The 20,844-nt window shown below is 40.9% G+C and overlaps 1 protein-coding gene and 1 pseudogene across 4 annotated transcripts in view; one reads left to right on the top strand and one right to left on the bottom strand.

Moving 5' to 3' along the window:
- The window catches only part of DMD (dystrophin), a 2,197,254-nt gene that overhangs the window by 1,974,782 nt on the left and 201,628 nt on the right, over positions 1-20,844 (top strand). For all 4 annotated transcript variants that reach the window (XM_032883124.1, XM_032883125.1, XM_032883122.1 and 1 more), the window contains exon 62: positions 19,753-19,813. In XM_032883124.1, the coding sequence (XP_032739015.1) occupies positions 19,753-19,813 (61 nt within the window). The remainder of the gene's footprint in view (positions 1-19,752; positions 19,814-20,844) is intronic.
- On the bottom strand, positions 13,773-14,612 carry LOC116882625 (annotated as a pseudogene).

Raw genomic sequence — 20,844 nt, 5'->3', positions numbered from 1 at the left:
CTAGTCAGATACTCCATCTCCTTATCTTCATCTGTAAAATAATAGTAACATTTTATCAAATGTGAGACATACTCCCTTGCCACAATTATAAAAGTCCTGAAATCAGATTGTATCTAATGTCCAATGAAGTTTTGAATTCAATAAAATATGGTAACATTGCCTCATAGGGTTATACTGAAGATCCAATAGTTACTTACGTATGTATATATATACACACACACATAGACTGTGTGTATATTTTATGTAAAATATATAGAACAGGGTCACCTAGGTTGCTCAGTCGGTTGAGCAACAGATGCTTGATCTCAGCTCAGGCTTTGATCTGAGGGTCATGAGTTCAAGCCCAGCACTGGGCTCCATGCTGAGTATTGGAGCCTACTTAAAATATATGGAACAGTACCTGACACATAGTGATATATAAGTGATTGCTATTATCATTAGTGTCATTATCATTATCAACTTGACAGTATAAGTTTATATCTGCCTATTAGAGTCAAACTAGATGTGAAAGTATCGTTCATTTTTTTTGTCTTTAATTGTGTGTAACTAGTTCCTCTCCTTCCCAAAGATATTTTTGATGAATCTAATCTGAAAGGGCAGAGTTTTTCACAGTATACAAACTCAATTATTATTTGTACAACTAATGAATGGTTGAGTAATTAATTGATGAGCAGACCCTAATCTCTGCTAGGACATGATGGGTTTATATTCTCCAGCATCTAACATGGTAACTGTACTTGGTAGATGTTCGGTGAAATCATTTACAGAGTGAATTATGTTTTATATCGAAAAGAAGAAGTAAATTTCCTCCTGACATTGCTAATACACAGTGGCATGAGATTTAGCATAGTGACTATCACCTAGTAGACACTCAATAAATAATGTGACCTTTCGTGTTGCCTCTGAGCAAGGACTAATAACATTCAGAACTTGACATGGTCCTTTTCATAAAACTCTCCTGTGCCGTATATTAAGGAAAAACATCAGACTTCACAATTACAGTATGATCACAACTCTATTAGAAAATAAAAACAACAGAAGGGGACACCTAACAACAAGACTGAAAACCATCAGAATGCAAAGAGCTATTGCATTTTTTTAACCTTTGCAGATTTTTAATAATAAATGTGTATTAATTTGATAAAGGAAAGGAACAATAATAGTAAAGATTTTTATTCTCTAGCTTTTGACCCACTGACCTCTTATAGTCTTACCCTCTGTTGATGGCTATGGAACTCTAGAACAAATTTTCTTTTTACTGTTTGTTCTGAATTTAAAAGCTATGAGTTTCATTGAGTGATATTCTTGTTCTCAGATTATGAGACACTGTAAAAAGAAAGAATTGATCACTTATTTCCTGCAGGCTTTATCCTCTTAAGTGCCTTAATCAAATCCCTGGTTAACTCTTTGTCTCCTTAAAACAATCCAAGCCTTTACCGTTTCCCCTTGCTACATCGGACTAAAAATTTGTTTCCGTTTTGAGAATTACCAAACCTTCATCCCTGTATCCCCACACCCCACAGCCTCCTCCCACTCACACACTTAATAAAGAAGATGGGGGGGAAAAACTTTAAGCACATCTAATAATTGCTGACATTTCACTTAACAGTGCTCCAATCTATGCTACCATTGTCCTCAGGGGATGGATGAATTTGAAATACAAGTAGGCCAATAATTTAAAGCTTCAAAGAGTCTTAAGGAAGCCATTGTGATATGTCAGGGAGAAGCTTACAGCTACACTGTGAGATGATTTTCAACCTAAAGCTTCCTTATCAGGGAAAAATCTCAGGGCAAAATAATTTGGGCCAATTTCTTCAGCAGTCACAAGCTGTCGCAAGTGTTGGGAATTTGGGACAAATGCCTTGTAAGTTATCAGGGATGCTGGTAACAGCTCCATAAGTTCAAAGGTAGCCTTCCAGAGGCCCACAAGAAGCAGTCACAGTGATAATAATTAAACTCTTTTCTCAAAACCAATTTCTGTGGCCATTTCTCCTTGAGCTCAAATTTATATTCTTTACAAAGACCTAGATTCATTTGCTTCAGAGTAAGCTCAGTAACAAAGTTTTGCATCTTCTGCCCTCTGTATCCATTTATTTGGACACATGAGAAAGCTTTGGAAAGTTCTGTTTCTTCTGTGGGAATTTGTATACTGGAGCTGGCTTGTACTGGCCTGAAAGAGCCAGTTGTTAAATACACAGCAATTGTGAGCTGGTTGTTAAAGTGACCTTTGGTAGCTTGAAATCAGCGATAGTGTACTACAGACCCCACCAAAATTGGCAAATATGGCAAATCAAGACTTTGTGTGTGTGTGTGTGTGTGTGTGTGTGTAGCTGGTTTTTCAGCACACCACCAAATCAGTGTTATTCCGATTACCCAAAGTTGTGGAGACAAAGCTCAAGATCCAAATATACATCTGCCTTGAGTTAGGATGACCACTGGTCCTGGTGTGTCTGTCTGGGATGTTCTTGGTTCGAACAGTGAGATTCCTGCACCTCGGGAAATCTCAGTGCTGAATGTATGGGGATGGTCGGTCACCACAGCCTTCAGTAATGTTTCATGGAAATAGATTCTTGTACAAGTAATTTGCCTCAACAGCAGCTCATGGGTAAAGTGGAGTGAGAGAGGGAGGATGTGGTGGGGATTATGCCGGTGATGGAGTCAAGCTAAGCAAGGAAGTGGAGACGAACTTTGGCCTAACCCCGCAGGGCACTCTGGAACACACAGCGTGCCACAGAGTTGGCCTCATTTTGAAGGAAGGGAGCTGGGTCTTTGTTTCCCCCTGTCAGTCAGGCATTGGCTGTGGGTTTCTGGGGAGCAGGGGAAAACAGTTCCCATTTCACTGAGGAAGGTTTTTTGAAGCTGAGGCCAATGGACACATAGCAATCAACACTCATAGCAGCTGGTGATGGGTGCCTCAGCAGGGAGAGAGTTCTAAGGGGGACACCAACAGCATTAACGTCTCCCAGACTGGATGAAACTACTGTGCTACCCCATGCATAATCTGACAGTAGAGGCCAATAGTGACATTCAGCTTGATCACAACCACTGCTCCACCACATACCTTCCTAGAGATTAGTCTGGTAACATGGCAGAAACTAAGCAAATGGTTGTTTCTTTCTTGTTTTCCTTATCATGACGGATTTCTCTGGGCCTCAAGGGGACCTAGGACACTGAGCAGCACCATAGCGCTAAGCCAGTGTCATGATACATGGGCACTATTTTAGCAGAATGCTGGCTCTGAAAGGTATATTTTTACACTCTCCAGAAAATGAAGGCATTTGTGAGTTTGGCCTAAGGTAACATTTTGTCATCTGTTCCAAAATACAAAGCTTTGCACAACAGAAATGGTGGAATCACATCCCTGTGGGCAAAAATCATTACTTTAGTTTTTCCATTTGGATGTTTTCCATTTTCAGAACACAACCAGCTTGGGATTACAAAATACTTTTTGGTGAGAACTTTGAGGTGAGGATAAAGGCATTTTGTTCTTTTGTAGACTTACATAAACTATTGCTAATTTAAAAACCATTCTCTTGAGGAGCCTGGGTGGCTCAGTCGGTTGAGCATTTACCTTCAACTCAGGTCATGATCCCAGAGTCCTGGGATCAAACCCTGCATCAGGCTCCCTGCTCAGCGGGAAGCCTGCTTCTCCCTCTCCCTCTGCCCCAGCCCAGCACATGCTTGCTCACTCACTCTCTCTGTCTCGAATAAATGAATGGAATCTTTAAAAAATAAATAAAATAACATAAAATAAGATAAAAACCATTTTCTTGAGGGGTGCCTGGGTGGCTCAGTCTGTTAAGCATCTGACCCTTGATCTCGGCTCAGGTCATGATCTCAGATCCTGAGATCAAGCCCTGGGTCGGGTTCCATGCTGAGCATGGAACCTACTTAAGGTTCTCTCCCTCTCCCTCTATCTCTCCCCTGTCCCTCTCTAGAAAAATAATGCTCTTGAATTTTTTAATATACTTTTAGATATCAGCAGTAATAGTCTTCTTGATTTCATTCTACTGCAGATGAGCTTTGTGTCCTTTGAGCTGTAAGGAATGGGGATAGACTTATGTGATGAGGGGAATCCCTGGAAACATAAGGGAAGATGGGGAATGGCAATCTCTATGAAGCGTGTTTGCTTCTCTCCTGATGTGCTTTACTGCTGTAGACTCAAACTACCACAGTATCATAGCTTCCCTCTCCTATCTCCTCTCCACCTTGTCCTTATAGTTTCAACTGCCTTGTGCTTTCTGTTTTCTTCTTTAGCCCTATAACTTTTTTTTAACTTTCCTACTTTCAACCATCTAAATTTCTCTGTATGTTGCAATCAACCTCTCCAAGAAAGAGCATCTGATTGGGTCACGTATATACAATCTGTTTATATTGAAACCAGGCTTTCTTGACTGAGTGATCTAGACAATTCTTTTTTGGGAAGACTGTGCTGTGTGCTATAGGATATTTAACAACATCCCTGGCCTTCCCCCACTCCATGCCAGTAGCACCCTCCCTCTCAGTTGTGACTACCGGAAATGTCTCTGGATGCCTTCCTTTAGAAGTCAAAATTGTCCCTGGCTGAGAACCACTCCTGTATACCTGACTCCTGGACAATGTGTAGCCATGGTAGTTGGGTCACATGGAAGACTAAGTAGAATGGCCTGTGTGCGAGGAGTCATTTGAGCCTACTTTTTTACAACTCCCCGGTCCCATGCAGTGAAGAGGAGTATCCTCAGCAGACAACCTTCAGCTATCTGTCCTTTGGGGACTTGCTTCAGCTGACTCCCCCAGGCTCACACCCCTTCGAAGGGTAGTTCCCAATGGCTGCAGGAGAATAAAGACCTGGCCATTTTGGCCTAATGCAGGAGAATTCTAACATTCTACTTCAGGAGCTGCAGTGGGATTCACTGAGACTGTCACTGGGCCTGCATCCTAGCTTGACTTCTCTTGGTCACCATTCCTGCTTCCTTCTTCTCTCTTCCACAGGTGTTGATCACAAGGGCATACCTTCCTAAATACCCTGCTCTTTAAACATTGTCTCAGAGTCTGTTACCTGGGGAACCCCATTTGTGAGAAGACAATGTAACTCACAGTCATTTCAAAGCATCTGAGGAAAAGGCATTGTAATGGGCTCATTCTTATCACTGGGTGATTAGATTTACTCTTGCTTTTATTATGAACTTGATGATTTTGTCCAGTGTATGTAGTGATGATCATTATTTAAGACATCTGACCCTGTGACCTCCATTAATGAGTAAGGACTTTGAGGACAGCATGAGGTTACGTCAGCCTCTTGCCTTATACCTTACGTCCAGCAGCACACATACAAATGACAGACAAGAGTTAGAATGAAGGACAGTCGATAAAATAGATCATAAAAGGAAATGGGTTGGAGTGTGAGCACCAAAAGGATAAAGGGCATGCATTCCTTTTTTTTTTTAATGTCACTCATCCAACATCTTGGAGATAAGTACAGGATATGCCTTGATTGAATGACTAACTGGGCATGCTGAAGATTATTCCCTCTCTAATACAATAGGAAAGAACTGAGTCTAGTGCCTAGTCTAATGTCTTGGAAAACTTATGACCATTACTTTATTTTCAGCCAGCTAAGAATTGATTCATTCTGTCATTCAACTAGTCCATTCAATGACCAGTATAGGTCAGACTCTGTTCTAGGTACTGGGGAAACTGCAGTCAATGAAAGAAAAGTCCTCTCTCACAGAGCTTCAATTGTAATAGGAGAAGGCAGTCAGGTCATAAGAAGTTTGACAGAGAAGAATAAAGCAGGCTAGAGGTGATAGGGGAAGGGAACTTTTTAAAATGGGGTGGTCATGTGGGTGACATCTGAGTAGAGAAGTGAGGGAACAAACCAGGCAGATACAGAGGGTTCCAGGTAGAGGAAACAGTAAATATCAAAGACCCTGAGATGAGGAGTAAGCTTAGTGGGGTTTGGGAAACAACTAGGAGTTCAGTAGGACTGAATCTGAGGAAGCAAGATGGTGAAGGGTAAGGAGGTCAGTGAACAACCAAGAGCCAGGCCACGTCAGGTCTTGTCAATTGTTGTTAAAAACCTTTGAAATTTCTTCCTAAGAAGGGAAGACTTGGGAGGGTTCTGAGCTAAGAAGTGACCCAATCCGATTTACTATGGCTGTAGCCTTCCTTCCTATATTTATTAACAAACACTAGGCATTTGAAATAGGAAGAGGAGAAAGACTGAATCCTGGCTTGGGGATGCTCAAATTCTAAACAGAAGAGAAAGATTTATTTAAATAACAACAACAACAACAACAACAACAGAAACGTGACCTATGGTTGTGGTAAATTGGAATGGTAAGACTAGAGTGGAAGGAGGAAACTAATTCCACAGGAAGAGAAATGAGATATTCTTTATAGACTAGTAAATGAGGTTCCTGAGTCCAATTTCCATGGAGGGGAGTGCTTCCCACACAGCACCAAGGAATTCTCACATACCAGCAGGTTCAACTCAGTTCTGACCCCGTTGACCCATAGATAGCATCAGATCCCACAGGTTAAGGGTAAAGGCCTATAAGACTGCCCCCCCACCCACCCTACACACTTCAGATGTCAGTCGCAAGCCTGGCTTTTACCAGTGCTTCTCACCAGCCAACTATAGATGGGAGGTTTCCACAACCTCCTCCTTGGACTTCAAACACAGTCACAAATCCAGATTGTTTCCTGTACTTCTTCTGACCCACTGGCTATAAACCAGAAGTTCGTCTTCAGGTTTGATTAATTTGCTAGAGCTGTTCTCAGAATTCAGAGAAACATTTTACGTCCAAGATCACAGGTTTATGATAAAGGGATAGAACTCAGGAACATCCAGATGAAAGAGATTCACAGGGTGAGGTATGTGAGAAGGGTGTGCGGCTGCCATGACCTCTCTAGGAGCACCACTCCCCGCCACACCTCCATGTGTTCACCAACACAAAAGCTCTCCAGACCCTGGCCTTTTGAGTTTTTATGGAGGCTTCATTACATACTAATGATGGACTGAATCTTTGGCTATTGGATTCAACCCCCAGCTTCTCTCCTCTCCAGGCTCCCCAAGTCTGGGGGAGGGGTGGAGACTGAAAGTTCTAACCCTCTAAAGACAGGTTATATCTCTGGTGACAAGGTTCCATCTTGCCCTTCCAAAAGTCGCCTCATTAACATAACAAAACTCGCCTTTATCACCCTTCACCCAGAAAATTCCAAGAGTCTTGGGAACTATGAGTCAGCAACTGCAGACAAAGACCAAGTATATATCTCTTATAAAATATATCACAACTAGTGTGAATGCACATTGTCTCTGAGGCTATGTACAAATCCAAGGTAGAGAGTATTTCATTTGAGAGGAATCGAGCAAAGAAGGCTTCTCATTGTTTGGCCCTTGATTTCTTTCACTTAGCAAGGTTCACAGGATATATTCTGATTTGATGAATATCCCCCGTTCCAATTTTACATGTAGCCTCCTTATAGCCCTTTTGTCCAGAAAAGGGATTTCTTATGTATGCATAATGAATATAAATATAGGTTTTAGAGAGTGCTAATGTTTTAATGAGCTAGAAATAGGCAGACGAGAGAGAATAATTGAAGGATTAGTCAACATGGGTACAATTTGACTTGGAAAGAGAAAATCTGAGCAGGAAATGTCTAGGAAAAAAATTAGAAAAGGAATGGAATGAGCTCATTTGCAATGTGAGTTAAGGACAAAAGGATTTATTCTCAAAAGGTAAAAAGTGAGAGTTTGTGTTGTAGAACTTAATCTAGGCCAGCTATCAAGGGAAAGAGACTGATTAAAAAGCCTTGGTCCAGGAGGTCTGGAGCAGATATATCTATTAAAGGTTGTAAGGGAAGAGGAAAAGTTTTGAACCAAATCTTCTGGTATTCCTGGAGCCCAACACAAAAACTCACCAGAATCCTTGCTATCTTGGGGAAAAATAAAGGACAACAAGGCTTCAGTCTTAAAGAGGTCAAATCATTCCTCTCCTGTGAAAAAGCCACACTAATTTAAATAGAAAAAAAAAAGATAGTAACTTTGGTCATGTGAAATTTAATTTAAAAATCAGAACCAAAAATAGAAATTAAAATGAAAATGTCTTGTTCTAAGTCTTTCTAAAAATACTTAGCTGTTTGTTTTGAATTCCTAAGCAATATTCATATAAAATGGTCAAACACCATTTACTCTCATAGTTGTCACCAGCATCAGAATGCCAAAAGGAAGATATGTCTCCTCTCATGTTTTACTACTCTGAGAACTGCATAAAATTTTTTGAAGAGACAGGAAATGGTGGCAGAAGGAGAAAGAGGAATTGTTTACTGGAGTCATTGCCTATGCCTGTGTTTATTGTGTACCAGTCACTTTAACTCTAGAATCATAGAGTGTCATTTGGCTGGTTTCCCTAGGATTCTTCACACTGGCAGTAAGTTAGTTAATGAAATAAATATCCCAATGACTCACCACATGAATGATGATGATGATGATAGTGGGGGTAGGAATAGGAATACAAAAAATATGGCGTACTTTGTACTCTTAACACTGAGGAAGCATTTTCCATGCTTTAGCCTATGTCTTCATAGCAACCCTGTAAAATAAGGAGTAAGACCATCTCTCAGAATAGAAAACAGACTGGGGAAGTTTAATGACACATTCAAGTTTACACTTGTAATCATTACAGATGATCAGCTTCAGAGAAAGGGTTCTAGGAACTAGAAAGTGGCAACCCACAAGTCTCAACTACAAAGATGAAAGTGGGTAATCCCCATTGATCCTTGGATGACAGCAGAGAATGTGGCGAGTAACAAATCAGGGAGACTGCTGCTTGGGAGTATTTTTCTTTTCTTTCACCACTTTCATGTTTTTTGATGCCTCTCTCTCTCTGCCTACCCTCCTCTTTCTCACTCTTGCTCTCTTCCTCCCTTCCTCCTATATGAGAATAGAAAGTTTCTGTTCTCACATGTTTAGGTCTACAAGCCAACTGTCATTCAGATGATCTAGATAAAGTTTGGGAAGCTCTGCTTACAGGCTATAGGTTGGAGGTTGGCTGGGTTTGGCTCTAGGCTGCTAGTTTCATTCAGGTTATTTCTAAATATGTTAGCTTTCAAGGCCCACGCTGAAGAATCAGAGGCCACCTGGGGCATGTGTTCCTGGCAGATTACCAGGGCACTAGAGTACAAGCCTCTGTTCCTATCATGTCTGCTAAAGCCCCATTGGCCAAAGCAAGTCACATGGCCAAGCCCAAGGTCATGGGGCTGGGAATGGTACTGTTTGCCAGGAAGCTATGGCTCAGTTATAGATGTTTTGTTGTTTCACAGTGAAGGAAGGTATTGGGATCAAAATGTAATCTCTCCCACCTTCTTTTTGCTTTAATTTTTGTCCTACCCTTAGCTTTCTCACTCTCTCTTTCTAAATGGATGTGCATCCCATCTACAGTCATTTGGTTTTTAATATTGGAGTTGCTCCCTACTGGCTTAGGTTTCAAATTTTACATTCCTTGAAATTTCCCTGGTGCCTAATACAATACCGTTCACACAGAGAGCATTCAGCAAATGCTGTTGACTGCCTGCCGTCTTTTAAAAGCACATCTGGAGAGACTCTAAAGGCACCTGGCAATATTGCACTGACTTGTTAGTAACTGGCTAAACCCAGGTGGCCTAAAGACTATAGCCACCTTTACCTGGAGGAAAGTGCTATGGTAATACTGTCAGCCAGTTCCGTTCAGAATTAGTCAGGCATTCCATGAGCATAAGTCGGTCACAGCTCTATTTATACAGACACCTCTCCTCCTATAGCTGGCCTTAGGAGGTGTATTTCTTTCTAACTGTCCCAATAATGATGATGAGGTTCTTGGGGTTTTGTATAAGTCAGTTTGAAGGAGATTTTATTTCATGGGCAATGCTTCCAAATACTGGTTATGAGATTTTGCGGGACTATGCACCCAGCAGCACTTGGAAATGTTTATATCTCTGCAGCTCAGTCACGTTGGTGAGTAGTTTAGTATGAACTCTTGACTTCCCAGATTAAATGGAAGCCTGATATGCTAAATGCCTTGGCAGTCTACTGACAAATCCCATGGGGTGGTATTCTGTTCACCATGTCCCAGAGCTCGGTGCTCTCCGCTTGAAAGCTCATATAATATTTACAGGTTGTTATTCGTGAGGAATTTTAGTTAGCCATAAAGATTTTCACAGCTAGGGCAGACATTAGAGGTCTCATTCATCACTCTTGTGACCTTCCCCTCTGGAATGTAGCCCATCTGTCTCTGCTGGTGAAATCTTTATGGAAAACCTGCCCATCTTTGAAAGTTTAGTAAGTGATCTTAAAGTTTTCATTGAATCTTTACTTTTGATATATGATACAGACATATAAAGCACTATTCTTATTTTAATTTAATGTTTTTGAAAAGTGTTCAATTTAACTTGGCCTTTCAGGCAATCGACAGAAAACTTACTCTTGCTACCAGAATTAGGCACATCCCCTCACAAGAAGATACAAATCATACAGAAAGCCATCACAATGGGGAAGAGTGGGAGATACATACACATATATTCAGCATTGATAACTACTTGAAAACTTCAGCAATGTACTGTAATCTTGAGTATGACCACAGGAACTAAAAAAAAAAAAGTGGAAATAAGTTTTTTTTGTGTGTAATGGAATATTTTAGAGAAGACACTAAGCAAATTCCATAAATACATGAATTGAGTGGGCTGGTTTACAGAATGAGAGAGAGGGATGACCAGCCATCAGATGTTCCCCCTGTCCCTATATGTTCTTCTTTCACATACAACTTCTCATATGCTTGGTTAGGACCTCATCCTGCTACTTCCCTCTATCTACCAGCTGTTTCAACTTTTATATCTGGTTCGGCCTTCACTGCTCTTGCAAAATTGCCCTTTTGAGATCACCAGTGGTCTTGTGACCAAATAGATCTTCCTCTTCTATACCTTAGTCCACTGGAACCCATTGGAACTCGTAATGGCTCACAATCTGGCTCTGTTTCTCATGTTTCACCCTACTTTATTCTAGTTTCTGTATTGTTTTTCTTTGGAGGGTTTTTTTGTTTGCTGGCATCCCGATTACAGACCGCTTCCCAGGGTACACTTTTCTTTTAACAGCCTCCTTTCCTGCAGGAGTCCAGCTATGTTTATAGCTTCAGCTGCCACCTAGTACTTACGGTCTTGTCCTTTCACCTGAATTTCAGTGAAAAGACCTGCCTTCCAAATATTTTAACCTAAGTATGAAATTTATCTGAAATTTACCTTCCAGCTTATTTTTTCTGCCAAATTCCCAGTTGCTTAGTAACTGAATCATAGAAGTACAGAGTCATGTGTGACTTCTCACTCTGAATGGATACCAAATTCACTTAGGAACTACCTGCTAAACTCCACCCTCCTACCTCCAATCCATTATACATAGTAGCGCAAGAACAGTATTCTTATTTTTACATCATCACAGTCCTCTGATTGTAAAGCAGTCTCTGGCCCTCTCTTTCCCATTGTATCAAATATGGACTCATCCATTCATCATTCATGTTGATGAATATTGGACAAATGGTCTACCTGAGAATGAAGGACCTGTTGAGCAGAAGCCATTGGTCTAGGCAAAGATAGGGTACAATATACTGTAAGCCCAAGCAGTTCGGGTTCAAAGGCATTTCTCTCTGCTACACTTTATCTCGTATATGGCACATTATTAGTAGTTAGGAATGGATGCAAGAGCTGAAGACAACTGCTGCTTAGTTGAGGCAGAGAGGTTGATTCTAGAATTACCAACATTCAGACAACATCCCATAGGTATGTGATTAGAAACATTATTTGTATGGTGATTAACATTTTGCAAAGCAATTTCATATCCATTTTCTCATTTTATCCTGACAGCCTTTCAGCAAGGGAGATATCATTATTCCTATTTTTCATATAAAATAAATAAGGCTCAGGGATAAAACAAGACTTGCTTAAGATCAGGGAGTAATGGTGGAGTTGGAACTCAAATAGATTTCTTCTGAATCTATGTTCTAGACACTTTCGACTTGATCCGCATACCTCTCAAGATGCTGGGTTGGGCTTTGAGACAGAAAGCCGATGTGCTGAGTGCCTCTCTGAACTCAGAAAGTTTACAATCTGTCATGGAAAGAAGGAGTATGAGAAGCATGTTCTCAAATAATCTGTATCAGGCAGTATATCTAATGTACCTTAAGAATTATACCAACTAAATACCATTGACCAGCAGAAAATGGATTTTTTCCCTTTCTTCCTGGATCAATAAAGAAAGAGTCCTGCTGGCAGGAATGTAATTTGTATAAAATGCCTTTAAAGTGTTCATAGCCTTCAATGAAATAAATATATTTCTAGGAATTTTGCTTAAGAAAATTGGCAAAACTGTGTGCAAAGATTTATCTACAGGGAGGTTCATTACAGCCTGACTTACAACAGTGAAAAACTCAAAACAATCTAAATTTTCCCAAAGAGGGTGTTTCTTCAATAAATCATGGTACAGCCATTAATGGAATGCTCTTCAGCCACTGACAATGTGAACCAGGAATGATGTGAGCAGCCGTAGATGGTCTGGATGGGTGAGAGTAATTTAGTCAGAAGCAAGGTTGACTTTAGGTAACAGAAAACGCGAATTAACAGTGGCTTACACAAAGTAGAGGTGTATAAGTTTCTCACAAAGCAATCCAGAGATACACAGGAATGGTGACTACATATCCTTCAGTAACTCAGATTTCTTACATCTTTCTTTTCCGTCATTCTTAGCGCATATCTTCTGTAGCCTAAGTTGTCAAGGCCTTCCCCATATACCTTCTGGAATTCACTGTGCCCAAGCACACCAAACCTCAGCTTTCAACTACACACACCTGTGACTAGGCCTTCAAGGCTTTCTCTGGCCAGAGGCCTTGCTCACCAGCTCACAAGGGGCAGGCCAGAGAGTTAATGACCCAACCCAACCACCCTCCATACTCCAGGAGTAGCCCTCAAGCAATAGTAAGTAAATATTCCAGTTCCTTCACCCCCTCAGAGGTGAGTAGAGGGGGAATCACTCTGAAGTGACTTCTGTCCTGAAATCCCCAGCTGTGGTGGGCCCCAGGTACCTAAAGCAGCACTGCATCCCTTATCAAGTTGGCTCCTTTCCTTGCCTTACTTCTAGCTCCTGTACCAGTGCTTACTTGAATTACAACTCAAACTACTTCATGTTTGTTTCTGGGGCACTGTGGCCAAGATGGCTTCCGTTCTCCTGGTTACTACAACTCTGGCCGTTATCCTCTTTTTCTCTTTCTCTTTTCTCTCTCCCTCTTAACCCCTCTCTTCTCCCTTTATTTCTCCTGCTTTCTCCTTCCCCCTCCCCAACTCTATTCCAGTAATGGCTCTCTGTCCTTGTCCTTCAGACCTAGGGATGCTAATAGTTCCTTGTTCTTACTGTTACCCCTTGTGATTTCCCTGCACCTTGCACAAACCTCTTTGTTTGTTTGCACAAACCAGCCCTTTTACTAAATTCTCCTCAACTTAGCTGATAAGAATGTGCCATCTGTTTCTGGCTGGGACTCTAACTGCTTTACTTCCATTAGAATATATGTTCTTCTAAAACCTGATCTTATTTAAATAATAATGTCCTGAGGGCATGGGGCATGTCAGGACCTCTTGCCCTACCATACGCCACCCTACTCCACCACTGCCTGCAAATATAAAATAAATAAAAATTTTTAAAAATGCAGAGCTGAACACATAATGTATGTTCAGTAGATAGCAGTTGGTTGATTTTAATGCTAGAATATTAGATGTGTTCATTGAAGAATATCCTCAGAAACTAAAATGCAAAATAGTAGGAACTGGGTTTTAACGGGTGCACTAGGGCCAGCACTTTGCCAAGTGCCTAGTGCACAGTAGGTGCTCTGTAAAAATGTATCCAATACTGAGTGAGGTGGTGTTAGGTATTGCTTTGTTTGTTTAAGAACCAGGGTCTGTTTTCATCTTTCAGATGAAAATAGGTCTCAGGTCTATTGAAATTAGTTTCTCTCAACTGATCAGATTATTTAATTTAGATATCTAGAATAGGACCAATCTTGGAGATGACAGATTACAGGGAGGCAGATTTTGACCAGAATAAAAGCAATCTTGCTCTTTCTCTTCCTTCCTTCCTTCCTTCCTTCCTTCCTTCCTTTCTTTCTTTCTTTCTTTCTTTCTTTCTTTCTCTCTCTCTTTCTCTCTGAGGCATTTTATTTGTGCATCCCTTGAAAAAGAATCCCAGGATTTTCCCTCCTGTGTGTTTTCATCTTGTTTCTTCATGGTCCATGATGGCAGCTGAGGTTTTCAGGACAATAAAACCAAACTGGTGGGGCAGGAGCAGATAATTCTAGCATTTTTCTAGATTTTTGAATAGTACATCAGATCTAGGGCTGATCACTCTACACTTGTCACCTGCCCCTGAGGTTCATAGCCATTTTCTCAGCTCTGTGATTATCAGAGATTTCAGATTCACCAATGCAACCATACTTCATCATCACAGTGAGAAACTAGGTGATGACTTTGGAGCATGGCCTAGTAAGAGCCTGGCGTTTGCCTCTCTCTTCAGCATGGTTAATGTTCTTGAGAGCATCTGCCGGGACATTCATGTGAACCATTATGGCGGCATGGAAAGATGGCAGAAAGAGGACAGGAGGGCAAAAGGAAGCTCTTTCTAATCATCACTAGAGCTATGGGGAATACCAAAGAGGCCTTCCAGGATCAGCGCAGTTGTTCCAATACCCCCTGGGAAATCATTTGATGGAAATCACATAGAGGGTAAATTTAGATATGAGAGGGTAAAGAACTTGAAGACATCATATTCTTTTTAAGATGAATTTGTCACTCAGTTGTTTACCAAATACTTGGAGATGCCTGTTACATACCATATAGGATGAAATAAAGCACAGAGACTAGACTTGACTTGGTTATAATCCTGGATGTGCCCTTTACTAGCTGCCATGACCTGAGTTGGTTGCCTGACCTGTTCTGAGCCTCACTTTCTGCATGTATAATAATGGAATTGTGGAACCACATTGGGTGTTTGGGAGGATTACACTAAGGAGCATACAGTGGGGAACATACAGTAGTCACAGCATGTTTGTTTTATCCATTTCCTGAGTCATCTGACTTGAGTAATAAACCAAAATTGGGATCTAATACTTACTGACTTAGAATCTTAGCACACTATTCCATGTGTAACTGTTGGATCATCTGCAAAATGAAAATAATAATACCGCGAGGGTCATGATGGGTGTCATGCTTCAGGTCATGTTGCAGGTGCAGAAGAGGTTTCCCTTTGTCTCCCCTGCCTCCACAACCCCTTCTAGATCAAGTATTCTCAGTGGGAACAGCATTGCCCCCATAAGGACAAAAATTGGTTCCCAGGAGATGAAAAATCTTACTCTTTTTATGTAAAGCACAGATACACACAGTACATCAACAGATACACAATTTCATCGGGGACAAGGGGGGGAACATTAGGGAAAAATATCTAAAAAGATACTTAGCCGGGGAACTTGGGAGGTTTAGAAAAGAAAGATGGAGAAACATTGCTGTAGAGTCCCCTTATTAGAATGTACCCATAAAACCATTACTGGAATTGGCCTTTTTCCAAGAAGCTGAGGGCCTATGGCTAGTAATTCTCCCTTACGCCTTTCTGTTAAGCCCATACCTGAGGTTTCTATTCCATCTCCAATGAATGCTATATTATTTATTTTTATAATCTTCCCCCAGTTTTTTTTTTAATTTTACTTATTTACTTGACAGAGAGAGAGGCAGTGAGAGAAAGAACACAAGCAGGGGGAATGGGAGAGGGAGAAGCAGGCTTCCCACAGAGAAGGGAGCCCAATGTGGGGCTCGATCCCAGGACCCTGGGATCATGACCTGAGCTGAAGGCAGACGCTTAACCACTGAGCCACCCAGGAGCCCCTGCCCCCAGTTTTTTTGACTGAATTACATTATCAAACACCAAGTCTACCAAATAGAAGAAAAGTAGAAAGATGAATGAATGTATCTGGGTCTGAATTCCTGAGAGTGCTCTTTTGGCATGGTTTAAATACCATTAATATTCTTTTAAATTTTCTGGTTAGGCCCCCATGTCGATTAAAATATGGCTTAACACCAGGGTGCATCACTTGGCACACTCTGTTCATAGTGCATTAAAAAATGGTTGAAATAAGAACTTTGCCCACATAGTGTGGCCTCCGTGATTTTCAAAACTACCTTGGGCACAATATTGAATGCTGTCACCTCGAGGGAAGAAAAGCATTTGAAGATAGAACTGCTCCCCTTTCTTGCTCTTAATAACATAGCGCATCTGTAATGCGAGGGGAAACTTAGACGTTGGTTTTGGAATGAATAAACTCAAGTGCACTTTGCTATTTAAATTCAATAGACAACCAACCACCCCTGGTGCTGGTACCATATGATAACGTATGGTTTTTACACTCAAGGATCTGAATCGCAAAGCTGCGTTGGATTTACACGTAGTGGTTAGAGAAACATCTGTATAAGAAAATACCAAAAGATAGCACAGTGTCATATAAAAGCTACTTGCCAATAAATCTGCACTTGATGGGCTACTAAAAATGGACATGCCAGGCATAAAAGATGTGTGTGTCTATTACGTAGGCTAGCTTGGTGAATGATGACGAGCTTACTGGTACACCAAGACAAGAAACAGCTGTTGTTGGTGTCAGCACCCCTGCAAGAAATGAAATGGTAATTCTGGGACACACTTACAAGAGTTACTGTATATTTGATCAACTTTTGAATACATGCAAGCCCAGAATCCTCCAGCAGCCGCAAGTGAAATTGCCGACAACCTTTTAATAGTCTCTTGAGAAGGCGCACTGAATCTAATCACGTAGAACCTTCCTTGGATTGAGTGCTATTTCCAAAGCAAGTCGTTCCAGTGTGTTTGTGGTGGGGGGGGGCAGGGGAGGATTGGGGAAAGGCCATTGCTAGTTGCCTTTTTTTTTTCATTGAGGACATTTGTTAGTATAAAATGTTAGGGTTTCAAATGATGAAACCTGAGTTGCTTAGGTGCGTTTGCAGACTGAGTCAAAGGGGAACAAACATCTTCCAGCACAGAAAATTCACTGACCTTCACCACTGGGTTCACTTGATAGCTACACACAAAGAAAAAAGGCTTGTCTGATTTTAAAAAACTAAGAGATCAACAATTTTTATAAACAGTTCATATACTCTGTAAGGAAAATTCACACTTGAGACCTACAGTTACAAACACTTAAATTTTCATGTTGATCTGGCACTGAGAATTTTTTAGAATAGTCTTTCGAAATCTTTTCAACTATTTAGTTTAAGCATATTCTGAGTACTCCTCTGGCATTTTATTGGATTTTTTTTTCTTTTTAATGCTCAACAGTACAAAGTCAACTGTAGACATTCAATGTAGTTGTGGCCATTAGCTCAGTTGGGCACCGCTGCTTTTCCTCTCTTGCTAGATTTTCTGCTTCAAGGTTGCTCCATTCAGTCAGCCTCCCCATACCTTGAGCCAACGAGGCAGCCCCTAGACCTCTCCAAGCACACTTCTCTCTGACAGATACCTAAGTATATTACTGGAAATTCAAATGGATTCTTCTGCTATCAGAGGATATCCCCAGCATCCTCCAAATCAGAAATGATTTCTGGACCATTAAACTGATAAATAACTGGAAAGGAATAATGACAGAAAGAGTGGGGTTCGGGGCACCTGGGTGGCTTAGTAGATTAAGCCTCTGCCTTCGGCTCGGGTCATGATCTCAGGGTCCTGGGATCGAGCCCTGCATCGGGCTCTGCTGAGTGGGGAGCAGCCCCCAACCCTCTGCGTGCCTCTCTGCCTACTTGTGATCTCTGTCTGTCAAATAAATAAAATCTTTTAAAAAAAGAGTGGGGTGCAGCCCACTGACACCCTCTAAGAAAAGAATAGCAGTTTCTCAGTTTAGACATTCATAGATTTGGCAATATAGCTGGTGAGAGCTGGACCAGACGCTCTCGGAAACTCTCTTCTTCCTTCTGCAAGCCTATGGTTTTAAGAGGGGGGTGTGCTGAGTAGGCAGGAGCTAGGATTTCTGACTCCTTGCATTGTTTCCTCCTAGAAAGGGTTTGGGTAGGGTTCTTAGGTTTCTGAAACATGCGACTCTGCCCAGCTAGGTCACAGAGTTCAGCCTAAGTTCTCAAGTCAGATCTACCTTCCTTTATTGCCTTATGAGGGCGAGAGGGCTGTATCCTAGCAAAGGAAAAGAGATCAAAGGAGAGTAGGGCAGATAATGAGAAAGGCAGAGAGGGTAGGAATAGAAGACGAACACCGAATGCAAGGGTCTACTTCAAAACAGCAGATGAATGTCTCTTTTTTCCCCATATTAAAAATCTGTCTGCCAAAATGAAAAGGCCTAATTAGCAACTAAATGCAAATCCATGTCCTCTACCTTTTAAATGATACATCACCAAGGTACAAAGCAGCATGTCTGGTTAAAGGTTGGGTGATTCAATTCCTCTATTACTCTGTATAAAACAAAGAATCTGTAGTTTCATTACCCTTAAATTGTCTGGCAGTGGGTGAGGTTAACTTTTATTAGAAGCTGTTCTTTCATATTATACAGTGTAGTCAAGGATATATTAGCTTTGACGTTTTCTTACATCTCAATATACTGTGGAGTGAATTTACTGTGAGACTAATTTAGAAGGAAGCTTTTCATAGTAGGAAATGATGGTCAGCATCAGCTGGGCTGCAAATTATAAGCAGGATGAAAATTGAGGGAAAAAATGTACATACACATAAAATTGCTAGATGTTAATAAGCATGCTTCTTGTATTTGTATTCCGATAATATTCTTTGCCTCTTAAAACTCCAGTTTCATAAAAACTCTTTTCAGGAGGAAGATTTTATTGCTGAGGAAATAGCATAGTGCATCCTAACATGGTTATTTTGTCTTGAAGAAAGAAAAAAACCCATAAGATTCCACAGTATAGAAAAGGTGTTTTTAGAGCTCATCTCTGGGAAAGGAAAAACCCAGACAATTTAAGCATTTAAAATACAATTTAAAGATGATTGATTTAACTAATACATAATATAGTCGTTATAAAACAAATTCCCAGTATGTGCAATTTAATTTCACCTATAAGATTCATCACTTGTCACAACAAAAGTTTTTTCATACTCTGCTATCAGGTGCCACTCTCTCGATTTTGATTGGTTTTTGTCCAATAAGATCATGCTGGTCAGCTGACATTTTGTGGCATCAATTAAATATATTTTTGGTCGATGAGATTGGATTCTGTCTAAACCAAAGACGCAAACAAGCCCATCAGAATGATAAATGTAGTGCTTTAACTTCACTAACTTAGAATGTAACTCTGTCATGTAGGGATGTTTCAGCTGCTAAACTAATAAAACCCAGTCAATCAAATAGTAAAAGATATTGAGAAGCAGCAACAGGAAGTGTTATAAGAAAAGCACCCAGTGGAGACACATAAGAGAACACACATCAGTCGCCTCACTCCATTTCTTATCTGTTCTATAGGTTTAGCGGTAAAATGGTTTTTTTTTTCCTTTGCATTTATCTTTGTGCCTGAATGAGTTCAATTTCACTTAGATTAGTACAGAAACTTCAGAACAGCAGGTTAATCCGTCCTGTCTTCATGGGCAACTGAGCAAACAGACCAGTATCAGTGTAAAATTGTAATTCTGGAGATTAATGTTGTCTTTCCTGTTTGTGGTGAAATTGACCTCCTTGCCTCTTTTTTTCCCTCTTTCAGCTTCTGTCCAGGGTCCCTGGGAGAGAGCCATCTCACCAAACAAAGTGCCCTACTATATCAAGTAAGTCCGCAGCATCACATTCCTAAAGGAGCATTTATTGTGGCTAATCTGCACATTCACAAATGAATGTATTTCTGAAATGTGGCGTTAACCTGGCCTACAATACCCAGTTCTTTATTCCCCGAGGCTATTCATCTCATGCTAAAATTACCCCTGAAAATGTGCTGATGCAATGGGGAGCTGCCTTTAGGAAAACCCGTTTGACGCAGCGCATGTGTCGTGTTTTGTGATCGGGGTGGTGTGGATTTTCCACAATCGAACAAAGAGCTGCAGATAATATTAATGGTAGTGGGAGTGAGTACGTAAGGACAGTTTCATTTATTTGGGGGTTTGCCCACGTTTATTTTTCGGCAAAGATGGATGCTTTTTCAGCTCAGTGTACACAAAGTGTTTTAGGTGAATAAATAGTTCATGTCCCCAAAAGGCAGTCTGCGGCGGGCCCAGATGTGTGGAGCTGAGGTGTTCATTCTCCGTACAGAGCACTCAGCGTTTTTCACATAATGACAACAGAATGATACTGTTTTCTGGGGCCATTTATGTCAGTCACAGGAATATAGGTGCTTAGAAGCACCATCTGCAGGCTGCTGTGTGAAATACAAATTATGATACATCGTGTCAATGTGGAAAGGAGAGAAGGGAGGATATGGAGTCATGATGAGACCTTAACAGTTTCCCATTGATTGTGCAATAGAGTTCAACTTCAATTTCACTTTGAATCCGCCGTCTCAACAATTTAATTTCGTCAGCTTCATGAAATAATCTTCAGTACCAACTAAAGTCTTTGAACCTGCTTCTGCCATGAGTCTGACTAAAAATACTCCACATGTTCCCATTGTTCCAGCCTCCCATGTTTTATCGGGTCACTTTCCGTTCTTCCGCTGCCCATAGTTCCAGGCAGTAGTTCCGTTGAACTATTCTTCATAGTTCAGGTCCAAAGCAATATCAGCAATCCTAGATCTTCATTATCACAGTTCTGCAGAAATTAGATTGCATGCCTCAATTGTGTTAACCCGGAAGAATGGGGGAGAGAG

The sequence above is a fragment of the Lontra canadensis genome, unplaced genomic scaffold (assembly GCF_010015895.1).
Source record: "Lontra canadensis isolate GAN:19392208 unplaced genomic scaffold, GSC_riverotter_1.0 scaffold86, whole genome shotgun sequence".
In the NCBI taxonomy this organism is placed as follows: domain Eukaryota; kingdom Metazoa; phylum Chordata; class Mammalia; order Carnivora; family Mustelidae; genus Lontra; species Lontra canadensis.
The sequence above is the reverse complement of the archived record's forward strand: the minus strand, read 5'-3'. Positions and strand labels throughout refer to the sequence as shown.